The 26,576-nt window shown below is 33.0% G+C and overlaps 1 protein-coding gene across 1 annotated transcript; it reads right to left on the bottom strand.

Moving 5' to 3' along the window:
* Window positions 1-2,822: 2,822 nt before the first annotated feature.
* On the bottom strand, window positions 2,823-24,698 carry LOC127717922 (fibronectin type III domain-containing protein 2-like). The gene is made up of 8 exons (XM_052223792.1): window positions 24,227-24,698; window positions 13,170-13,282; window positions 11,773-11,971; window positions 10,292-10,573; window positions 8,900-9,193; window positions 7,174-7,368; window positions 5,122-5,214; window positions 2,823-4,434 (listed from the first exon to the last, which is right to left on the bottom strand). The coding sequence occupies exons 1-8, from the start codon at window positions 24,531-24,533 to the stop codon at window positions 4,097-4,099; spliced, it is 1,821 nt and encodes a 606-aa protein (XP_052079752.1). The 5' UTR covers window positions 24,534-24,698; the 3' UTR covers window positions 2,823-4,096.
* Window positions 24,699-26,576: the final 1,878 nt, after the last annotated feature.

The raw sequence follows: 26,576 nt of genomic DNA, 5'->3' as shown, positions 1-26,576 counted from the left end.
GTCGAAAATAAACTGACAACGCCATGGCTAAATAAGAAACAGACAAACAACAGTACACACAAAACACAACATAGAAAAACTAAAGACCGAGCAACACAAACCCAATCAAAAACTGGGGATGATCTCAGGTGCTCTGGAAGGGTAAGCAGATCCTGCTCCAAATATGGCACCCGTCGTGTTGCTCATGTTAGTACACACCCGGTGATAAGTCTAATTCGGTAGGTCACTTTCGGAGAAAAGGGGACGGGATTGTAGTTACGAAAATTGGAACATATAACTTGTGAATGCTGGATGTTGAGCAGACACCAATCAGTACGTCGGTTTAGTCTTGAAAATAATCCCATGTAGAATTTCATTCAAGTTAGACCAGGCTATTTTGTTATTGAGCACACAGATGCCAGTTATTATTGTTAAAATGAACGTTACCATTTGAAAGAAATAAACAATTTCTTTTTACCATGTATATCAATAATTAAACAGTAAGCATAGATTATCAAAATTGTGGACATGGACACTACAGGTGACATCAAAAAAAAACTTGTTGAAGACAAAAAAAATAAACCCACAACGGCAAATCGTGAATAGTATATTTTAACGAAGTAATATATGTTTTTTGATTTATAAACATTTGCTTCCAAAATATTACTTTATATAAAACTCCTAAAGTCGTACCGGTAACAGGCTAAGGATCGCTGTTACAAAAATGAGCTGTCTACTTTTGGTAAAAAAAGAAGCCGAAGATACCACGGGAACATTCTAACCTCATGAGTCGAAGAAAACCTGACACCGCCATGGCAAATGCAACTGAAAAACGACGAAAAAGTCCACTAAACACCACATAAAAACTAAATATAAAACAACACGAACCAGACCAAAACCAAGATGAACTCAGGTACTCTGGAAAATGTTAATACCGAAACATCCATGTTCTGTTATAAGTTAGTTTTCTCAATTGAATTGTTTCATATTTTTCATGTCGGGGCATTTTATAGCCGACTATACAGTATGGATTTTTCTCATTGTTGAAGGCCGTACGGTTGCCTATAATTGCTTACGTCCACTTCATTTGAACTTGGGTGGATAGTTGTCTCATTGGCAATCATACCACACCTCCTTATTTTTATATACAGTAAACCAACTCAGAACACAGTGACATGAAATTATTCCAATATCTGAAAAATATCGTGAGGTTGGATGTCAAGACAAATTTTGCGGTTTCGCAAGATGACGTATGGGACATCCGTGATAACTCATGAATTACGCATGTGTTATGAACTACGACCTATATATATATATGGAAATGAAAATATACAATCAAATATGTTGTGTTGATAACGTATAAATTTAATAAATATAGTTCATGTTTCAATAGTAGTTATATGTATGATGTATGATTTAACACTATAAGTGATACTATTGTGCAATCCTCAAAGAAAGTAATATATTTTTATATCAAATATAATTTGATATTGGTTTAATGTTTAAAAGGTTTTTAATGAGTTTTCCCTTTATATGTGATTAGTGATGAGTAATATTGTGTTAACACGATTTATAAACGTACGTGTTGTTTTTTTTAAACTCAAAACTTTGGTTTCTTCTCTCCTTTTTTAATACCATCAATAATCAATTAAAAACTGCTTTATTGATTTTCAGTAATTGCTAATTAAATTTTCTAAATATGAAGTTACATATTGAAATATACACTATCAGCAAATTGTATTATACCCATCTTGTGGTGAACAAACTGAATATTATTGTAAACGGATAGTATAACTATAAAATACGACTGTACAATATGCTAATTTAGTTTTAGCAAAGGACTCAAACTTTCCAGATTGCCAGCATACTTGCTCTATATGCGACATCAATCGTAACATCAACCGTGCGAGACCCACAAAGGAAGTCAAAGGTTGTTAATCATCCCCTTAGGCATAGTAGTGGAGGACTGTCATCGCGTGTCGCTTGACAAAATTACAACCCGAAAAGAATACAAAAACTTTGGGGGTAAAAATTTGATAATAGCAACAATGGTTTACCGATGCAAAAGCCTTGAATCCATTTACATATGCAAAACTTAGAGAAAAACGTTGAGTGATATACACATGCATCACAAATCAAGAGACTGGGTGTGGCGACAGGATAAGTATTTCCTGCTTAGTCTGTATCAAACGCAATGAATGTCCAGCTTAGTGGACAAAACAGACAAACAGATATATATGTATAAATAATTTAAGCAATGCATTATTACTAAAATCTGAAGTTTGGAAAATAAATAGTATATAACTGTCTACAAACACGAGTATTTCGGAAGACTATAACTGAGAATTAGAAAAGCTATTGGATATACGTTTTTGGGACAGAAACAAATATCAAAATAACCTAGAATTCTAGAGGGCATCATACAGTGCTCAACATAAGTGATGTATTCATACAAAAGGTAAAGTTCTAAAACGGTCCGAATCTTTATCAGATAGACTTATTCAAACAGAAACTATGAAAGATCTACCGTCATCATCAAATAAAAAGGCACACAATAAATATGACATAAACAATGACACATAAAACAAATATCAGCAATCACAATAAATATTGGACAATATAACTCACTAGTCCAACAAATCGACTCCGCAAAAACAAGACGTATGAGCAAGGAAAATTATTAACCAACAACACATAGTCTAGATAGCCTTAGTCTTTATATGTGATGAGTTCTTTAGTGTGATATGTATAAAGTGTGGTAGAATTCAAACCAGTTTTACCTCCGAACAAACCTGGTCCTATATTCATATCTTGTCAAATAATTAAGTGCGATACGACAATGATTGAAATGAAAAAAAATATCTTTATTTGTACAGTTTATAAAAAAATGAGGGAAGTCAATGTTCCAAACACTACATATTTGGTGTACCATATATCAAAATAAAAAAAACCTTACCGCAACAGGCATTCTGCTCTTAGAAAAAAATGTATAACTGATTCATATAATAATTTAAAGGACTTAATGTTATTGGCAATCGATTATGATACAATTCTTCATTTGTGATCACTTACTAACATTAAAGACCTGTGTAAATGTAAAATGTTGAGGTTTGAGAGATCATCTTTTAAACGCATTTATTTTGACAGCGTTTTTATCAATTATTTTTATTACCTTGACCGAATTGAATAATGACGATTATATACAATGTGTACCAATTAATACAGTCTATACCAACATTTGGCCAAGCACAGATCAAATAAATACTTTACATAAGTGTATAACAAAATTTAATCAAAAATAAGAACATCCTACGTGTTTTTGACAGGTTTTTTATGTAAAAATGGTGGATGTACTTGTAATGAATGAACGTAGGTCAAACTTCATCTCTTGAATACAAATGTCTAATAAAACAGGAGGGGACCCTGTCAGAATAAGAAATTAATTATCTTATGTTCATATTCAATTACAACAAAGTTCGTTTTCCCTGATGCTTTGTTTAAACGTCAGCATGTATTACTTAATGATTTCTCAATTAAACAAACAGTTCCTTGGATAAAATTTATTTTCGAACCCCCTCTAATACATATCAAAGCATCTCTTTGAGTGTGTAAAAAAATGCTTTCTTCAAATATGAGAACTGAAAAAACAACCAACCCTCCAAACTAAATTATATAAATAAGGTGAAAAGCTGTAACATCAAAATAAATTTCTTGTTGATATACTGTAGGAGGGTCTTGAAGGAGAAGGAGGTTTTCATTTTTATATTCTATTTTATAGCACATTATTTCTATTCTTTATTTTGTTTAAACCCATTATGCAGTATTCGAGAAACCCCACCCAGACCCTCGAGAAACAATAAACCAATTACATTTAAAAATTAACAAGAAGTTACAATTATACTCCTAATACTAATGTTTCAACGTCGAAACAGTTAAACTTAAGTTTAAAAGGTTTTTTAATGGATACTTTTGAATACTTTATTGACACACAGGTCAATAGTATTAATCCACAATGCGTAATAATTATCAAACACATCAACCTTTCTCCAATGCTGCAAACAATTTCCAATGTTCGTAACAATAATACTTTTATTAAAACATTCGGAACTTTCTTCAACTAAAGAGGCGGCGGACCCATACCATGCATACCAGGGTTCATATTATGGGTTTGATGTGTATTATACATGTTCATAATTTGTCCTTTTGGTATTCCTCGGACAACTACTATATATGGATAATCTGGTTCAACCAATGGGATTTCTACATTACGTGCTTCTGGATCGAATATTTCCACAAGTTCCCATCGTCCACTGTACACAAGCTGGAATTTTCTAAAGAGAATACGGAATCCATCTACGGAAACTGGCGGACTAGACCACGTGACATTTAATATTGTTGAACCATTTGATTGCAGTTGTAAACGAGCCACTTTTACATTCGGTGGAATGATCGGTACTGAAAATAAGTAATCAATATAAATGTAAATTACATTTTCAGATTTCATGTTATAACTATAAACAAGTACAATATTACAACCATGTCATAAATATTGACTTCGTTGAAGAAATGCAAGGCTAGTCGACCTTCTTGCTAACAAGTGAACACAAAATTATACCAAATAATGCAGTTTTAGATTACAATAAAAACAAGAGTGTGTCCATAGTACACGGATGCCCCACTCGCATTATCATTTTCCATGTTCAGTGGACCGTGAAATTGGGGTCAAAACTCTAATTTGGCATGAAAATTAGAAAGATCATATCATAGGAAACATGTGTACTAAGTTTCAAGATGATTGGACTTCAACTTCATCAAAAACTACCTTGACCAAAAACTTTAACCTGAAGCGGGACAGACGGACGAACGGACGGACGGACGAACGAACGGACGCACATACCGAAAAAAACATAATGCTCCTCTACTATCGTAGGTGGGGCATACTAGCGATATTAAAGATAAAGAATTAAACTGGAACATGGACCAATTAAGAGAGATAAACAAACAAAGTAAAAGATATAATGATAATAAGTTCTCAAGGAGTCACATACAACACCTTTCGTGAGAGGTACTTAACTTATCTGGTAGAGACAACCAGTTATAAGGAGATAGCAATACAACTGTGTCTTAATTAATACTGCCTACCTTTTTTAGGAGTCATGTACGTTGTAACAGCAGCTTCTCCTAAGCCTACTTTATTAACAGCAGAGAGTCTGAACACGTGGGTTGTGTCATCATCTGAAATGAGTGGATATGGAATATAATGGAATTCTATGCGACTGTTATTCAAGTGAGAGGTTTAGCTAGCTATAAAACCATCTACCATTTTCTATATACCAAGTCAGGAATGTGACAGTTGTTTTCCATTCGTTTGATGTGTTCGAGATTTGGATTTTATCATTTGATAAAGGATTTTCCGTTTTGAATTTTCCTTGGAGTTCGGTATTTTTGTTATTTTACTTTTTTCATTTATGTGTTCATTTCCTGTAACTGTTTATGCAATGTTGAACTATTCCAAACACTAAAGGTTTTTCAAACTAGGAAAAGATTGCCTAATCGTATTTTACACAATTTTTCGTAATTTTCTGTGTTTATTGTTACTCAACTACGAATTTGATTTGACTTTTTAATTGTTCTGATTCGAGGGCCACTGATGCGTCTTATGTAAACGAAACGAACGTCTGGCGAACCAAATTATAAGCTTGATATCTTTGATTAGTTTTTCAAAGTAGTTTTAATTTGCTCTGAAAAAACTTTTTTTATACGCAGTAATATTCATTTAAACTTTTAGCCCACTAGTAATGCTTTGATTCAAAATCGTCCATACATTCTTTCCTTCATTAATTTATATATCATAAGTTATAAATAAAATCCCTTACAAGATATTCATTAAGAAAATACACGACTCTTACAAGGTATTCATTATCAAAACACGACTGGTAAACAGATATTTTTAATAAACATAAATATGTCATTATATGCATATCATTCTGTTCAGACATATTAATCAACACAATAAAACATGTGGACGTATTCCTTTTCGTAACTGGTTACTAAGTTTCTTCCTAATGTGGTTATAGAAATTGTGTCTGGTATATCGATCCTATATCTATATGTGTAAGATACTTCTATTTTTATGTGTTGTTCGTGTTGCCCAGTCTTTAGTTTTTTTATGTGGGGTTAGTGTTGCCCATTCTTTAGTTTTTTATGTGGGGTTAGTGTTGCCCAGTCGTTAGGGTTTTATGTGGGGTTAGTGTTGCCCAGTCTTTAGTTTTTTATGTGGGGTTAGTGTTGCCCATTCTTTAGTTTTTTTATGTGGGGTTAGTGGTTAGTGTTGCCCATTCTTTAGTTTTTTATGTGGGGTTAGTGTTGCCCAGTCGTTAGGGTTTTATGTGGGGTTAAGTGTTGCCCAGTCTTTAGTTTTTTATGTGGGGTTAGTGTTGCCCATTCTTTAGTTTTTTATGTGGGGTTAGGGTTGCCCAATCTTTAGTTTTTTATGTGGGGTTAGTGTTGCCCATTCTTTAGTTTTTTATGTGGGGCTAGTGTTGCCCAGTCTTTAGTTTTTTATGTGGGGTTAGTGTTGCCCAGTCTTTAGTTTTTTAAGTGGAGCTAGTGTTGCCCAGTCTTTAGTTTTTTATGTTGGGTAAGTGTTGCCCAGTCTTTAGTTTTTTTATATGGGGCTAGTGTTTCCCAGTCTTTAGTTTTTATGTGGGGCTAGTGTTGCCCAGTCTTTAGTTTTTTTTTATGTGGGGTTAGTGTTGCCCAGTCTTTAGTTTTTCATGTGGGGTTAGTGTTGCCCAGTCTTTAGTTTTTTTCATGTGGGGTTAGTGTTGCCCAGTCTTTAGTTTTTTTTCATGTGGGGTTAGTGTTGCCCAGTCTTTAGTTTTTTTCATGTGGGGTTAGTGTTGCCCAGTCTTTAGTTTTTTTCATGTGGGGTTAGTGTTGCCCAGTATTTAGTTTTTTATGTAGTGTTTTGTTAACTTGTTTGTCTTTTCGACGTCTTTGGTTTTGCCGTGGCGTTGTCTTTATCTTTTCAATCTATTGTATATCTTACGATTTTTTTTCTTTTTGGCCTGTCTTTTTCTGTCTTTTGGTAATTTATAATTTGAATTACACACTTTGTACTTCGTTATATTACTTTCTAACTTATTTGTGTTTGTTTTTATATCATGTATTAGTAATCATCTTTATACTCACCAAGGAAATCAGAACTCCATTCCAGTCTTGTTTTACTGATATATTCTGTCCGATTTGCGCCGTTTTGGACACCCCATACTAATGTATAGTTTTTAAGATTTCCGTATGTGTGAAGGGGAGGTAACCATGTCAATGCAATCTTTGGTGGTTCTTCTCTAATGGTCATGATCTGTAGTTGACGAGGTGGTGATGGCACTGAAATTATAACAAATGAATATCTTTATCCAGCACTTGAAATTATAACAAATGAATATCTTTATCCAACACTTGAAATTATAAAGAAACTAAGGTTTCAACTTCCTCAGGAAAAGTTAATATTAGATGAATTTGGCTATTTTTTAGGTCCTATTGAATATATAGCTCTTCTAGTGTTTCGGTTCTTATGCATCCTTGGTTTTCAAATATTCGTCTTTGAGCGTTCCTGATGAAGGTAAATCCAGAAAAGCGCTTCGGACGCATGAAATATATAAAGTGTTGTTTTCATTTTTTTATGTTTACCCTTTTGATGATATTTTTATTTTGAAGATTGTTAATAATCAATTAGGGATTTGTTATCTGTTATTAGTATTGTCCGTATATTTTTTTTCGAATTGTATTATTGTATATAAAGTACAAGTTTTTGCTTCGATTGTAATAATACAAAACGAAAAATATTTTATTCGAAGATTTACAATTTCTCTGGGTTTATTGTTAACTTTTGTTATTTAGACACGTTTACATAATTATAAGGAAGATCGTTAAGGTTTCTGTTTAATTCATTTACAAACTTATTTTGTATATTTGATTTAGATTTAATTGATATGGTTTGGACAACTGTTTTGATTATTTGTGCCGTCGGGTTGCTGTCTCATTGAATTTACACAACATATAATTTCATTGATGTTTAATCCTGCTAATTTGTTAATGGGTATGTTGTTATATCAACTGTCTATTTAAAATAATGCTTATTCGTCTTTTTGGTTTTTTTAATGTAAGGTCAATCCGAGTCGCCACTGGTTAGAAAGAGGATTTGGTGAACAAAGTTTATTACAAAATAAACTGCCAAAATGTTCTTTCAGATTGGCTTTTAACCATCATCATAATAGAGGATTCCTAATTATGCAAATCATATAAGTATTACACGAATGTAAATGTCATAACTTATTTTCTGGTTAACCATAATAAGTGAGATATAAGGTAAATTGTATTAATAGAATAATACATGTATCTTTACAGGTTTATAGATTTTGCTATGCAATACATGTACCAAAGCTGTGTTTTCTCGGGTTGCGTCCCCTGCTTATTCATTTTTATGGTCGAAATGAAGAACAAAGACACACAGTGCTTTAGAAAGAAAACTGAACAATAGAAATTTAAGACAAAACATGAGAAAATAAATTTATTGTTTGCTTTTAGAATTTAAAAAAAAAATCGGGTCCCGAGACTCTATTTCATGCAGGTAGAGTGACTAATTATACGTATAGTGATCTATAATTGCCGTAATCTTCGTCATTTGAACTCTCCTACACTTTTCTTTACTCGGGGCAATAACTAGTTGAACAAATAACTTTTTGTGTTTTGCTCATTGTTGATGGACTCAATGTGACCTATAGTTGTCTCTTTTATGTCATTTTGTCTCTGGTGTATAGTTGTCTTATTGACAATCATACCACATATCCTTCTTTTTATATAGGTTTTGAATATTTTAGTTGACGCAAAAATAGATTAAAACCAGAGTTATACATACCATCTGCAAGAGTTTCAAGGGCGATAACTGGTCCTCCTCTTCCGACTGATTTGTGTGTAAATGCAAAGGCCCGGAAGTAGTAGACCTGGGCTGGGGTTAAATTAGTAATAACAGTTTCGAACACGTCCGCTCCAACTCTGTGCTCGGCTACATCCGTGTACCGGACGTCAGTGTAGTTAATGAGATAACCACGGATTATACCATCTCCAGGTTTAGGAGGAGGTGGGGCCCATCTTACAACAACAGCTGTCTTGTTAATGGCATCTCCCTTGAAAGCTTGTGGTGCGCCTGGAACTGTACAACAAATAAGTATATTATAATTCAATGAACATATTTGTGACTATCAAAATTTGATTCAATATCTGGACTAGGAATTTATTTTTATTACTTAAAAACAATCCATACAACTAATGTCGATATCTAAAATTTTCATTTCAAGATTATTTTAATTAATTGAGGCAATGAAATTAAGATACGCATTGCATCGTCTTTCGTATAGATTCGTCAACCAAAATGCAAGACAACCATTAACTTAATATAACATTATAAAAAGTTATGGGTATGCTACAAAGAGATGATTATATATATAATGATTATTACCAGCAGATACGTTCGATAGCTGTGATACAATCCATTATCATATACTTAGAGTAAATAACTTATAATTTTACAGTTTGATAATAACATTAAATTGCGTTAATTCCATATTTTTCGAAATGGTGCTTAGCGGACTGATTTGAAAAGATTATCAACTGCTTCCAGTTATTATCGCATGCCTTTCCGTAACGTTATCGCATGGCATTTCGACATCACTCGGCAAATTCCGGAAAATACACCTCAATGGTAGGTTTTCCGTGGAAAATATAACAAATTTGGCTAAAAAACAAGTATAAGTTAACAGGAAAAAACATTATGAAAAGTGCCCAAAAAAATAATAATACAATAAATGCATTTTTTTCAAAGTTTTCAAAATAGTTCTTGTCTGTATTTCTTCTGCTGAAGAATATGATAAAAAGATCATTACATGTCATTTTTCATATCATACTCTTTATCATGATTTTTTATCTTCAATATAAAAATATATCAATAGTTGTTTTTCTCCTCTGTTGAGGCATATGATAGAAAGATTTCATATCGGATGTATTACATTCCAGGCGTCCATCGTCCGTAAACTTTTCACTTTTTGAACTTCTACTTGAGAATCACTTAAAAGGATCAATATATTAAACTGTTATTTTTCTCCTTTGTTGAAGCATATGATAAAAAGATCATAACATGTCGTTTTTCATATCGGATATATTATCAGCCCTCGGCTCTTGGGCTGATATTGAACCTTGGGCTGATAATACATCTGATATGAAAAATGCCATGTAATATTCTGATAATACTTACTAAATCGCTGAGTTGATCCTTCTATGGGGATACTTTTTTCTCCTTCACCATTGTCTGACTTGGCAGACACTTGAATTTTGTAACTGGTACCCTCTGTCAAATCTTTAATAACGTACATGTTCTTTGGAGGCTTGACTGTTATATGTATTTTATTGATAGGGTTCTCCTCGTAGTAAATCTCGTAGGACATGAGATCTCCCATAACAGGTGGAGGATTCCACATCAAAGTAATTGTATTTGCAGTTGAAGATTTGACCATCACGTTACGTACTCTTGACGGTACTGAAATGAATTATTATATTTAAATCAAATGCAGCTTAACCAGCCCAGTAGTCAGAACTTCTGTGTTGATATCAATTATCATTGATATGGTCATAAGCATAAATTTACTGTTCACCAAACTTTTCCGAATTTTTCAAAATACTAATGTTTTTTACCCAAGGAATAGATTAGTTTCGCTGTATTTGGCAAAACCGTATAGCTCTGATTTCTTGTCTGTGTTTGGTTCTCTATTTTGTGGACATTTGTGGTTTACCCAGCTCTTCAGCGCTTGTAATAGGTTTTATTTTACGTCGAGCATCACTGATGAGACATTTATTGTCGAAATGTGCATCTGATGCGGTAAAATTGTTACCGTTCATGTTATTATACTCTAAAGAAGCTTTCAAATTAGGTAAAGTTTAATGCTTGCTGAAATTAATATGAACCGACGGTTTATAAATTTGGTTATGTATTACAATAAGAGATAATTAGTAGGTCGTCATTCTATGATGCTGGTTCAGAGGTTGCTTTCTAAGTGTTCAATTTAGTTTTATTTGTTAAGTTTCGTATAAAATACGAAGATGTGGTATGATTGCCAATGAAACAACTCTCCACTAGAGACCACATGACCAGATACATAACATACAGGAGAACAGACATTTATTATAACTAATGTACATGCACTAGTAGTTAACCTTTTAATGACCGATATGTAATAATAATTACGACTGTGACATGCTCGACTCTTACATATATGCATGCAAAAGACTTAAGTAATTACATGTATATATGTAAATGTAGATCTTATATGTACCTAAGGTTAAACAAACAATTGTCATTCATGTCCTTTACGAAAACCTTACTGTTGTTATTCTTTTATCACATTGTATGCATAAATTACTGAACAGGTGCGCGTCAAAAGAGCAATTACCAAAATCCGGTCAGCTCCGCTTGTCTTTTACGATTTTCCAGTAAAATCTGATTTGAAGGATTCGATTTTTCCTGAATCAACTTTCTCACACAAAGGTATACAAACTGTTATGACGGCGGGAGTTTCATTTTTGTCGGAGCATTTAAAAGTTCAAATGGTTTTGGTTTTGATCTTTGTTGAAGTCCGTACAGTGACCTATAATTGCTGACATTCAAGTCATTTTGGATTCTGGTCGATAGTTGTCTCATTGGCAATCGTTATTCTTGCATATCAACTAACAATATCTTACTTATATCTGGAGTTTTCACATTGAGTGGCATGCTAGCGCCCTCTGCTACAGCGCCTGCTACTGCTCCTACTCTGATCCTGTATCTTGACCTAGGGGTTAAGTCTGTGATAGATGCTATTGTCTGTGTTGAATCACAGATCCTGAATACCACCTCTCCTGCTGTTTGCATACCATTCTGATCCACTGGTACAAAGTACACCTTTTAACGGAGAATTGAAAGCTGTTTGATTAAGTCTGTTTGTCTGGTTTTTCATGATGTATTATGTATGATACTTGTATGAGGGGGGTAGGGTGGTAGGAGGGTGTTTTTTTTTGCGGATTTATTATTCATTTTCAACTGTTGCTACGCACGCTTATTTTTTTATGAGGCTTCGCCACTCGAAACCTATTTTTCACTTTTGTACACAACTTTGCATTTGTGTTGCAGAATATTCATTTCCATCCTGTCTTATGCTCAGGCCAGGATATTCATTATCAAAATCCCCCCCCCCCCCCTTTTCTCCCAGAAAATTAAATGATTATTTTAACCTCAAAATCTCTGTTTGACTCGTTTCCTCCTGTAAATGTACATTGAATAATTTTTCTTTTACTGTGATTTGATTTATAAGGTACAGTACACTGGACTTGCAAAATAATATGATTTAATTACATTTCAATGCGACGCGTGTTGAATGCGGAACAGAGTAAGCCAATGCCCTCGAACCAACTGACGTCACTACACTTTTTACTGTATAATTATATTGTCAAAGATGTTAATTAGTTTGCTTTTTACATTTGAGCATGTTATACTATGAATTATGAGATGGAGATCTGATAAAAAATAAAAACAGTAAAATACCGTTTGCAAGTTCCCAGGCAGAAACCTAGTTATTGGGTATATTTCGTTATATCCGATTTTTCGGTCTTTAGGGAGTTCGGTCGATAGTTTTTAAGAAATTTATTCACAATTATGTTTGACCTCAATTAAGAACCTGACATGTTGTATTGACACATGTATATTGTTCAAGTTTATATGTTGTATTGACACATGTATATTGTTCAAGTTTATATGTTGTATTGACACATGTATATTGTTCAAGTTTATATGTTGTATTGACACATGTATATTGTTCAAGTTTATATGTGGACTTATAGACTCCTTTCTACAACACCATATCTATCTCATTGGTGTTCTTTCCATTTTTCCTTTAATTCACTTTTGTTTTGTTTTGTTTGTTTTGTTTGTTTGGTTTTATTTTATTTTGGTTTTAGTTATGTTTAGACTATCCTGTTCTTAAATGTAAATTGTGTTATGCATTTTCAAAATTCAGATTTACACTACTTTAGTACCATCCTTGTCTTAACTTGTTTATACAAATGTTCATAGAGTAAAAATAAAATGACTACCCTTCTCTTACCTTATATTGCATATTTTCTGGTGGGTTAAATGGTGGATCCCACTTAACGACGATAGATGATACATTATCGATGGTTGTTGATTCTACGATGACGTTCGTTGGTGGAGGTGGCGCTGCAAAAACAATTATTCTGATAAATCACGTGATAAAATTTGTTGTATCTTAAAGGTGGAAGTATACAATAAACAGGACAAAATAATGATATAAATAAAGAACGGTTACATATGCCCACTCTAATGATGTCGTTTTAAAATGTCATACACATAAGAATATTAAAAGCTAAGTGAAGTGTATAATATGATTGTGTATATCCAAAGTTCTTCAAATCTCAAATGTCTAGGTATAGACAGACGGATATTTTAAAAACAGTAGGAACTTTATGCAGTCGAGATGGTGCGGGATAAAATCCTTCGACATGATAAGTTTTTGAAATTAAACAAGTATTATTATACATTCCATAATCACTTTGATAACATATTATAACACCATAATTAATTACTAGACTCTTATTGACAGGATTAGTGGGAAATGTGTTAAATTTGAGTAAGGTTATCTAGAGGTACTTAAATAGGTATCCTACACTTATATTTCTCTGATATAGACCTTTCTATGTTGTGATGTTACACTATTGTTTCAGATAAGGATGAAGGTTTGGTACCATTAAAACGTTTAAACCCGCTGCAATTGTTTGCACCTGTCCTAAGTCAGGAATCTGATGTTCAGTGGTTGTCGTTTGTTGATGTGGTTCGTAAGTGTTTCTCGTTTCTCGTTTTTTATATAGATTAGACCGTTGGTTTTCCCGTTTGAATGGTTTTACACTAGTAATTTTTGGGGCCCTTTATAGCTTGCTGTTCGGTGTGAGCCAAGGCTCCGTGTTGAAGACCGTACTTTGACCTATAACGGTTTACTTTTATAAATTTTGACTTGGATGGAGAGTTGTCTCATTGGCACTCATACCAAATCTTCTTATATCTATTTATAATTACCTTAGAAAGCATGTTTACAAAGAGGAGTTGGGCAGACACAATGTTAATACAACCTAAAACACCAAAACTACATTGTACAGACATTAGGCTTCATAAATACTTTCGAGTGACCTCAGCCTCTTGATTGATCTACAGGACGGATTGACATGAATTTGTCATAATAATTGATTTAGTATAGATATTCCGATAAAACGGTTTCTCCTTATGTTATTTCTAAATGAAGAGAGTGCTCGCATCTATGGCATGTGGTCTCTGGTGGATAGTTGTTTCATTGTCAATCATACTGCATCTCCTTATTTTTACAGTGAATTTATAAGGATATACTTAATCTTCTGGTGCGACTGAGATCACCCCTGTTTTGGTTGGGTTCGATTTGATCAGTCTTTTTTTTATGTAACGTTTTAATAGTTTTCGTTTTTTATCATGATTTTGCCAGTTGCGACTTCTCACTTTTGATTCTTTTCTTTTTTTTTGTATCTTGAGGCTTCTTTTTTTGTTAAAAGCGTTTATTTGAAGCTCAATTGAACAATTCGTTTTAGTTTATTAACCATTTCTTGCATGAAATTACATTATCAATGAATTTTCGCCATTTGATATACCGATGTGGTATCGTCGACACGGGGCTGGTAGATATATAGTTGTATCATTTGTGTTCAAACAACATATCTTTATTTTCATATTTACCAGTGACACAACACTGTGTGTGCCAAATCAGGAGACAGAGACATATACAATATTAGGTCAATGTCAAATGTAAACTTTTTGTATGAGGCTGAGAAACTGGGGAAGGGCCTTCTCCAGTTTTGTGTCGAATACAAAAAAGTTTATATTTTTCTGACTTTGACCTAATATTGTTTTTATACTGCAACTTAAATTCATACATAGATACCTTTTTAAGTTCATCCCTAAATGAACCCTTGATTGTGGAAAAAGTGATCCATGATGAAATTGACATTGCACAAAATATAGCTGTGTTACTTTATTTAGGAAATAAACACAACTAGTTGCAGTATAAAATTCCGTCATATTTTCTTTGTTTTGAAAATGTATTACAACTTAAAACATGCAACTCCCGTTAGCGCCATGTGTCGCATAGGGCACATTTTAAAATGTATACATATTGTATATTTTTTATTATCTGTTTGATTAATGATTGAGATAAAAAAAAAAAAGAAAGGATAGCGCTTGCCATATTGTATAGATACACATAAATATAACTGAAGGTTGTTCAAGACTTTGTTACTCTTATAAATTTTTACTTTGTCCTTGGGACCTGTCTGATTGATGTATATTTCATCTACTTTTTCCAAATTAGTGATATATATTTTTGGCTGATATAAAAGGTTAAATAACAAAAATACGGAAGTCCCTTATCAAATGACAAAATCAAAAGCTCAAACACATCAAACGAATGGAAAACAACTGTCATATTCCTAACTTGGTTCAGGCATTTCCTTAAAAAAATACATACAGTTATAACTAACTCTACAATTTGATATGTTAAGACATCTCGTATCAAAATATTCCTGTCACAAGTACGACCATGTGCATGTAGGATAAAAACAATTCCTTGTGTTTGTCGAGACTATAAATTATCACTTACATTGTTTATAGCACATACAACATGTTCATTAAAATTAGAGTCAGGTGTTACATAAAATTTGAAAAGATCAAGGTGAAATCAAAGTTGACCTTCCAGTGACCTTGATCAGAATGATTGATTTACCACATGTATTAGCATTTGAGTAGTTTATAGAACTAAGATGTACTTTATGAATAGTTGGTACTAATGAACCTAAAATAACATGGAATATAAAGAACCTATAAGGACTGAAACTTTTAATATAGAAATTCAATCTCCCATGATCGAAAAATAATGAAAGATGGTTACCACTCAGAACAAGAATTGAAAAGAAAAATAAAATAAACAATCAAATCTCTGCATTTGAGGAATATGTTTTTAATTATTAAGTTGTAAAATTGATCCTTAAAATTGTGTATTCCTTTACCGGTTTAATCCTAAGGGAGCTACCATTTCATTTTTATGGGGGAGGGGGGGGGGGGGGGGGGGGCAAGGATGAAAAATTGTGTCCTGCATTTTTTTTTTAATTGTAATTTCTGTTCTGCCTTTTTATTTTTCACTCTATTCGGTCCTGCCTTTTTTTATTAGTTTATCCCCCCTTAAAAACTAAATGATAGCTCCGTAACATTTAAGTATGCATGTATTCGAATCTTTCTAGCTACATATATCGATTCGCATTTCGTTATATACGCATAAAACTTACCTGGAAGTAAACTGGACAACATAATTAAATTAAGTCTAGTAAGGTCACTTTAAACATTGTCAGTTTCTCTTAGACTTATGAGCTCTGAAAGTCTCCTTGGTCACAGTATCTTTCGCGTCTTTTTAAAACGTCACATATTATATAATATAAAGATAAGAAGATGTGGTATGACTGAAAACGAAACAACTCTCCACTAGAGACCAAATGACGTAGATGTTAACAACTATTGGTCACCGTACGGCCTTCAACAATGATCAAACCCCGTACCGTATAGCAAGCTATAAAAGGCCCCAAAACGACTTGTAAATGTACAACCATTCAAACGAAAAGACTGACGGCCTGATTTATGTACAAAATAATAAACGAAAAACAAATATATATACTGCGATCAAAGACAACTACTGATTTACAGGCGCCTGATTTGGTGCAGGCACATATATAATGTGGCGGTGTTAAACATGTCTTCAAATGACACATCATTAATTTCTAGGATCTATTTTATACAACACTGAAATAGTTTAATAATTTTTTTGCTTATGTCTTATTTTTAATAATTGCAACAATTCTAAAAATTTAATGTAAAAATTCCCCGAAATACAAAAGTATTGAAGCCACGTATACAACTACAACTATTAACAATTTGTTTGTAAATTCGTTTTTTTTTATACAATGCATGGTCAGTCGTTTTTATAGAAAGGGGAATGACAAGTTTTAATCTGGGCAATACAAACTAATTGTTGAAGTTTGTACTATGAATTGTAGTTGTTTACATCCTTGACCTTTTGGTGGGTTGCTGTCTCATTTGCTGTATTTGGCAAAACTTTTCGGAATTTTGGGACCTCAACCTCTACAACTTCGAACGTTATTTGTCCTTTTTTACTTTTTTTTATTCGAGCGACTCTGATGAGTCTTATGTAGACAAAACGCGTGTCTGTCGTACGAACTTGTAATCCTGGTATCTTTGATGAGTTTATTTGCACCTTTCTATTTTCATATTCTTATTGAAATATGGGATCAAAATGTACAGAAAGCTTAATCATATCCTGCATTTGTTACTTGACCATTGGTCAAAGCTTGTTAATTGGTCGTTTTAAGTTCAAAAGAGGGAAACAATGTGGTAATAAATATTAATAAGATGTGGTATAATAGCCAATGAAAATGTTTATATTCTATTTAGTTTGATGAATGGCTTAAAGGAAAACCGCACGTGGTGAAATCATTGACGTCAATATGAGAAAAGAAGTCATGTGATCAAAATGACACGACCTTTATTATTAACATTATTAATATGTCAATTAAAATAATGTTTGCTTGTTTAGAAAATGACGGATATAAAATTATAACAAAGTATGAAAAGTTATCTTGTTACTTCTAGTATACTGTACAAAGTCGGTATGGAACGGTACAGTTAACCGGTCGAAACGGAGTTTTTTGTAGGAATGACTAATTTGTTTTTGCTTCCCTTTTGATCATATGCTAGGTTAAGATTAAACTTGTATCACTTAATTTCTATGTAAATTATATATTACTCATTTGTTGATAAATTGTTTTGTACAATAGCTTGGTGACACTTGAGGTCAACGGTCTACTTTATCTCAAAACTCAAATAGAACGAAGAAAATTCCGTTCCATCTATTTCAATGTAAGTTCATTTTCCAATGATACAATGCACTGTTAGTAGAAATGTGTTTAGGGCTACCAGAAGGGCACTAATAACAAATTTTTTTCAACAGGTACAAAGTCTAGGTTACTTTTTAAAACGGTCAGTGGAACTGAGGACAAGGGACTCTTGATTAACTGATTGTTATAAGATTTGTTGTATAAATGTTGTAATTTGTATTTTGTTTTGTCACAAGCTTTATTTTATATGCTTTACAACAATAAAGATTACTAGTATTATTAATACATACAGCGCAGGATTTTATAAGAAGATTAAGTTGTAATAGGATTTTTAAAAAAGCTTGATTTTACAACAACATCAAAGAGAAAGATTAGAGAACATTTTGGGTGGTGCATCCATCAATATATTGTGTATAACATACAATAGAGATTCAGAAGACACCAAAAGAAGTCGAAGAAAAACCGACAATACCTTGACAGAGGGTGTGGATGGGGGATCCTTCGTTTCTGTATTCTTTAATTTTTATGCCATTTTTCTCTATTCTTTATATTTTAGCACCTCATTATTCTCTATTCTTTATCTTTTTGGTCAATTTTTCTCTATTCTTTGTATTTTTGTTCATTATTCTCTATTCTGTAAACCCCCATCCACTCCCTCATGACAAATTAAAGAAATTATGAAATACTATTTAACCTACTACAGAGTGAGATAGTAAAAAATGTTACAATATCAGTCCAATCCTACATACCAAAGTTTATGACCATGAAATAAAAAAAAAATAATGTAAACATATTTCCTTGTTTACCTTTAATTAGAAACAAACAACTATAAACGTTTTCTGAACACTATATACACTAAGTCATTCTACAGGAAAAATGTCAGCTTGACTAAGACATGTTCGGATTCAGTTAGTGTTTTTGTGTAAGAAAGAAACAATTATGTTTTTTGAAGAAGTTCACTTGAATGGTAGAAGTAAAATAAGAATTGATATGCAGTCGAAGAATTGATACAAAAATATAAAGAAATTCAAGACTATGGTCAATATTTCAAAGGAAGATTGCAATTACAGCTTTGTAAATCTCGAATCACTTTGAAATATCATGAATAAACCAAATTGCTTTGATGTTAAAGGCCAAAATGTTGAAAGCCCCCCCCCCCCTTTTTTTACATCTATCCTCAGGGTCAAGCATCGACTTAAGCATAGAAACATAGAAAACAACAAAAATAGAAAAATGAAGTCAACTTCCGGTTTAACAACAATATACAAAAAAGTAAAATAACAAAAACACCGAACTCCAAGGAAAATTCAAAACGGAAAGTCCCTTATCAAATGACAAAATCAAAAGCTCAAACACATCGAACGAATGGAAAACAACTGTCATATTCCTGACTTGGTACAGGCATTTCCTTGTGTAGAAAAAAGGTGGATTAAACCTGGTTTTATAGTTAGCTAAACCTCTCACAAGTGTCTACACTATTTTTCCAACTATTTACTGCCCCTAATCTATAAAGGTAATCTAGAAGAGACTATGAAAGAAAGATATGTAAGTTATCAATACCATTTGATATTTGCTTTATGCCGCCGCAGTGCAAAAGAAAGTTATATCGCGGCGAGTCTATCAAAACCAAATAAATTCCCTATTTGACAAAGAACATTAAATAAAGACAACCACTGATGAAGTTCCGGCTTGGTACGGGTTCTCAATCCTCCGTTTTAATCTCAATGAGAAGGGGTACACGGGAGTTCTCATTTCCCAAATCCCGCTTTTTTGTAAATCCCCCACCCCCTTACTTTCCATTTTTTTCCCCTACTTTTCTCCAGATTCCACCTGTTTCCTTCTTTTTCCAAGATATTCCACATCCCCACTGTTTTAAACACTATACATCCCCAATTTCTTAGCCTTTATATCTCACATCCCAAATACTTGTCAATCCCCTCCTCAATCAGTGGAAAAACAAAGCGTACATAAAAGTTGCACCAGGAACACTTTAATGTCAACTAAATGTAGTTTTCTTCACGTGGCATCCTATAGTACGATATAATGACCCTAAATCACCGGTATACCGTATAGATCAAAGATATATAACGACGCCGTTATTGTCAAAATATGTTTTGTCACTTGCGTTAATTGTATCATTAAGAACAGAGATGGGATATTTCATGCACAAATATAAACATGTCATATATACTACAAGGGTCTTGATTGGGGGCCCTAAATTATGTATGTTTTTACTTTTTAAGATATTTTTCTTTCTTCTATATTTTTGTGGACCATTATTCTCTATTATTTATATTTTAAGACACCATTATTCTCTATCCTTATTTTTGTGCTCTTGTTCACTACTATTTTATTTTTTTGTCCCTTGTTCTCTAATCTGTAAACCCCATCCAGAGTATGTTTATGTACCAGATGTATGCAATAAATGTATAAATGGGTATTGAACAAGGATATCGTTTTGGTCGTTTTAATTAATTGTGTATAGTAATTGGTGGATACAAGAAAACGTAATTCCAGTCTACTATTTTATTCTACAATTTCTTGCTATTGTTATTAAAATTACTACTTTATTATTATCGTCAAATCTTTATTAAAAATAATAGAATAGGAACAAAATAGTCAAATTATGAAATTTTATAATGCATTTTAACACAATTGCTGTTCAAATTTTAGAAACTGTAGTATTTGTTTTTATTTTTCTTCATCATTATTTTAAATTATTTATTTTATGATTCTACATTGAATGTTTAGCAACTGTATTTCACAGAAAGTTCAACCTGTAAAATTTATTTGACAGAAATCATGACAATAAACACAATAATTCTGTTATTAAAACATTTGTGTCTGCTTCAATTATTTTATATTGTGTACAATTCTGCATTGTTTGTCTTATAAATGAATAACCGTATTTCACAGTTATTTAAAAACATTTGACAAAAAATGTGACAATAATGTTTTGTACTTCACAATACGTCTGTTAATAAAACACTTTAACTGCCTTAATATAAACACGCTTTCATCAGAAAGACAGGTACGTGTATTATATTTAAACATCGTGACGACATTTTTAACAATATTTAAGTATAATGTTTATGCCTTTAAGTCAAATGTTAAGAGAATCTTAGTTAAATCATGTTCCTATTGTTGTCAATTTCACGATTATGTCTAATGCTACTACTACTTGTGACTAATTTATAAATTAATTATTAATGATAATGACAATAGATAGATTTAAATGTCGCACATCTTCTTTGAGCGGGTCATACAAGAGTAAGATGGATGTGACAAAATGACATGATAGTCTATTTATAGATTAATAAATTGAAATTATATATCTTTTTGATTTTCTCTCTAAAAAGGACTTTCATTGCGACTATTCGATTATTAACCATGCTTAAACTAGCAGAACTAGTTATAAATGAACTGCTCGGACTTTCTACATCTCTCTACATTTTAGAATTGAATGCTTCTTTTTTGTTATTTTATTGGGGTGTAAAAGCGTTGACCGAAGCATATTTTATATGAAGCACTATACTAAATATGTGCACGATAAACGCTTTTACAACTCTATAAATGACATAAAAAAAGAATTGCCACAACCAAAAAATTACGATTTAAAGCACATTTATCGTGTTTTCCTGTGCATTGTTTTGACCTTGTCATGAAAAGCACGTGCCGTCATAAATGTTGAATTATATTAAGAAATTTTATATATGAATGCCTTGCGATTGCATTTAGCCAATCAAAAGTACGAATTCTTATGAAATATGCATGGCATGTAATTATTGTCTTATATGAAACCATGAATGTGTTATCCATTATTCTGACAGCTGCAGAGATTCCAAGAGCAATCATTATCCCGGGGCATTAGATCACTGTTTGTCTAAATACATAGAAAACAAACCAACAAGAAATTGATATTCCAACCGATTTGTGCAGTTTGTTCTTATGCTGTACTGTTTCACCAATATGCTGTTATTATAATTGTTTTTTATTGCTTCAATTATCCTCTGATTTGTTTCACCTTTTGTCATGCCGGTGTCATTGTAGCTTATGTAGGTATAAATCCATACGAAGACCTGAAATTGTTTACACGCTTGTCCTTTAGACGCTTGTGGATAGCTGTCTCATCGACAATAATACTACAACTCCTTATTGACTGATGGTCCTAACTTGGGACTGATGACCTTAACTTTGGACTGATGGTCTTGGTTGAGACTGATGGTGCAGACTAAGCACTGATGGTCCAGACGTAGGACTGATGACCCTGATTTAGAACTAATATCCCCGACTCGGGATCATGCCCTTGACTAAGCACTGATGGTCCTGACTAAGCACTAATTGCCCTGATGTTGGACTGATAACCCTTATTTGGGACTGATGGCCATGATTTTGGACTAATGGTCCTGACTTGAGACTGATGGCCCCTACTTAGGACTTATTGCCCTAACGAACGAGATAGATAAATATATAGATAGAGAGAGATGTTCGAAGGGTGCTAGTTACATTCCGTCCCCTCTTTTGTTTCAAGCAACTCAATGATATATACACCGAAAAAATTGTATGAAGATATGAAGATTGACATGAGGCAATTAATCACATACAAATAAATCAAAATGACAGCCCATATAGGTGACATAAACAATGTTTGATGTTATGTCACTATATAAAATCATTAAATTAAAAGACACGTGCAAATGTCAGATTGGGTAGGGGGTACATGGTTATGTACATTAAAGACAAATTAAAAGTACAAAGGTCAGATTGGGCAGGGATGCAAGGGTGTGTACATTAAAGACGAATTAAAAGTACAAAGGTCAGATTGGGCAGGGATACAAGGGTGTGTACATTAAAGACGAATTAAAAGTACAAAGGTCAGATTGGGCAGGGATACAAGGGTGTGTACATTAAAGACGAATTAAAAGTACAAAGGTCAGATTGGGCAGGGATACAAGGGTGTGTACATTAAAGACGAATGAAAAGTACAAAGGTCAGATTGGGCAGGGATACAAGGGTGTGTACATTAAAGACGAATTAAAAGTGCAATGACAAGAGCAAAGATCAGATTAGGTAGCGATACAAGGTTATGTTCATTAAAGAATATCTTATTTTTTGGCATTTAAACGAGGACGGACAAAAATTAAAGGAAACAAAAACCTTGCATTAAAATAAGACGAAAAAGATGCCCCCCCCCCCCAAATTACCAAAGTAAATACAATAAAAATTCTGAAAAAAAATTGAATAAAAATTATGAAAGCGATATCGAGTACTGTGATTACAAAAAAGTTTAATCCGAGTTGCTTGAACTGGACTAAACTGGTACATGGTTTATAGGAGTTATCTGACAGGACAATACTAGGTTACAGTGGTAAATTTTAATTAAGGTAAAACTAGAATCTAGAAGGTCGTGGAATTTAAACAATGATCAAAATAAAATCAAGATCACTAATGCAAATATTATGATCACGGATTAAAATCGTTATGTATATCTTTTACAATGATAAAAGGATTTGAAGATATACCATATAAAAGATTTTTTGCTATTATTATAATTCAAAAAGTATTGAAGATATATCGTATGAAAGATTTTTTACTGTTACAAGAACAAATACCCGTAAGTAAATCATCGAAGCCTAGTAACACAATTCGTTAGACAATTTTCACAACGCATAATAAATAATTGAAATAATCTACCAGTTGATGTAATTGCTTCTAAAACTATTGAAGCATTTAAAATAAGTATAGACCGTCAATGATATGGACACAGATAGTTCATTTTCATTTTTTTAAAGTTGATGCGAAATATGGCACCAAACAATGCAAGATTGATATCTGTTTATAGTTTTTAAAAATATTACCAAAATCTGGTGGGCTAAAACGGATGGGACTCTCCATACGAGCCCCATAACGATCTTACAGGTATATTTGAAATGTTGAAATAGAAATAAGATTTATTGCACAAGAAAACGTGTACATACCAATGACGTGGTATGACAGTTTGTATAATGGTTTTACAATCGTACCTTAAAGAGAGGCTATTATTTAGGGTATATTAGTAAGGGATTATCCGATACCAGGGTTTCTGCTTATTCGAATTAGTGTAAAACATGTATCGTAGGGGTAAAAATAGAACAAATACGTGACAATTAATATTAATAAAGCTTACCCAACGGTGCATCAGGACATGTCCTCATAATTCGGACTAATTCTTGCGTCGCCTGTTCCATATCGGCGAGACGTGTTTCGACGTCATTTATAAAAGAAGAATAAGCGACATTGTGGCTCATTAATGATCCTCCCGTCATATTTCCTCCGCCGTGCTTTTGTCGCTCTTGATAAATAAAGTCTAACAATGTCTGACCGTTTTGCACAATACTTCTTAATTGGTTTTCTGCCGTTGTAAACATGTCTTGTCGCCATTGTGCATTTGTAAAAGAAACAACGGTCAGTAAAATTATACCAAATGAAAACATTTTGAATGTTTGTTTGCTTTTCTAAATAAATATGTTTTTTTCCCTACTGCTTCATTTGTAAAGAGATAAAATCCAAAATGAAAATAGTATCTATCCCTGATATAACACCGTGTCTCTTTTTACCCAGTGGACGTTTCCTTCTAATGGTTGATGGCAATGACAAGTTATATTTATTAGCATTTTGACGTGTTATACGAGCTCATTAGTATGCAAGCTGTATGTCGACCTCAGGCGAAATTTCTAACATTGTCTGCTGTCAGAAAAATAATAATAGTAGGTAAAAAGACATGCATTTGGTTTTTCCTCTATGTTACGCGAAAACGTTTTAATTTATGGGTTATATTAGTATCGTATTAAAACATGTAAACCGGAAGTTGACGAATTAATGCAAATCTTAATATAAAAAATGCGCAGTTTCATTATTATTGTAATGAACGGCTTGATTACTTCAAGTCACTAATCAGTATTTTTGAAACCGCACTTGAAAGAAATAAAAAAATAATAAAAGTTGTAATTCACCAATGAAATCACTTTACAATTTTCCGTACTTAATTGTCAATTATATTAAGGCTGCATAACTCAAATAAAACCAATATATTAGAGAAAATTGATTATTGGAAATGTTGTTAGAATTGTAAACTCTTTTTGAAGCAATATTATAATGTAAAAGCGTTGACTGTTTTGTTATACGCATGATCGACGCTTTAACAACTCTTTGAAAATGAAATGTTACAGTTTAGTGATAAACCAGAAGACTACTTCCTTTTTCTTAGTACCGTAACGATGTCATACAGAAAATTAAAAAAAATGTTCTGTTCCCCTCTGAACCAAGCGGCTACCTCTCGTAAACTAACCATTTTCTATATAAAAAAAAGAAAATAAAAGAAATCGGATATTGATAAAGATAAAATTATTCGACCACTTTCCTATTTGTTTAATAGAAGTTTATCACCAGTGTAGGGCTTAAACTAAGAATTTAAACATTTAACACTTGTTTCTTTCGTTAAAGAGTCGGAATCTCTGGCAGTGTAAGCATATACTGCCAGGTGAAAAGATCATAACGTTTAATTCCCTCTATTCTTATCAGATTTACAATCTCGCATCATAACGTTTAATTCCCTGTATCCTCATCAGATTTACAATCCCGCATCATAACGTTTAATTCCCTGTATCCTCTTCAGAATTACAATCCCATCATAGCGTTTAATTCCCTGTATCCTCTTCAGATTTACAATCCCGCATCATAACGTTTAATTCCCTGCATCCTCATCAAATTTACAATCCCGCATCATAGCGTTTAATTCCCTGTATCCTCATCAAATTTACAATCCCGCATCATAACGTTTAATTCCCTGTATCCTCTTCAGAGTTACAATCCCGCATCGTATCGATTAATTCCCTGTATCCTCATCAGATTTACAATCCCACATCATAGCTTTTTATTCCCTGTATCCTCATCAGAGTTACAATCCCACATCATAACGTTTAATTCCCTGTATCCTCATCAAATTTACAATCCCGCATCATAGCGTTTAATTCCCTGTATCCTCATCAGAGTAACAATCCCGCATCGTAACGTTTAATTCCCTGTATCCTCTCATCAGATTTACAATTTCGCATCATAGCGTTTAATCCCCTGTATCCTCATCAGATTTACAATCCCACATTATAACGTTTAATTCCCTGTATCCTCATCAGTGTTACAATCCCGCATCGTAACGTTTAATTCCCTGTATTCTCATCAGATTTACAATTCCGCATCATAGCGTTTAATTCCCTGTATGCTCATCAGATTTACAATCCCGCATCATAGCGTTTAATTCCCTGTATCTTCATCAGATTTACAATCCCGCATCGTCACGTTTAATTCCCTGTATCCTCATCAGATTTACAATCCCGCATCATAGCGTTTAATTCCCTGTATCCTCTTCAGAGTTACAATCCCGCATCATAACATTTAATTCCCTGTATCCTCATCAGAGTTACAACCCCGCGTCATAACGTTGAATTCCCTGTATCCTCATCAGAGTTACAATCCCGCAT

The sequence above is a fragment of the Mytilus californianus genome, unplaced genomic scaffold (assembly GCF_021869535.1).
Source record: "Mytilus californianus isolate M0D057914Y unplaced genomic scaffold, xbMytCali1.0.p SCAF_10, whole genome shotgun sequence".
Classification (NCBI taxonomy): domain Eukaryota; kingdom Metazoa; phylum Mollusca; class Bivalvia; order Mytilida; family Mytilidae; genus Mytilus; species Mytilus californianus.
This window is presented reverse-complemented; position numbering and strand designations above follow the sequence as displayed.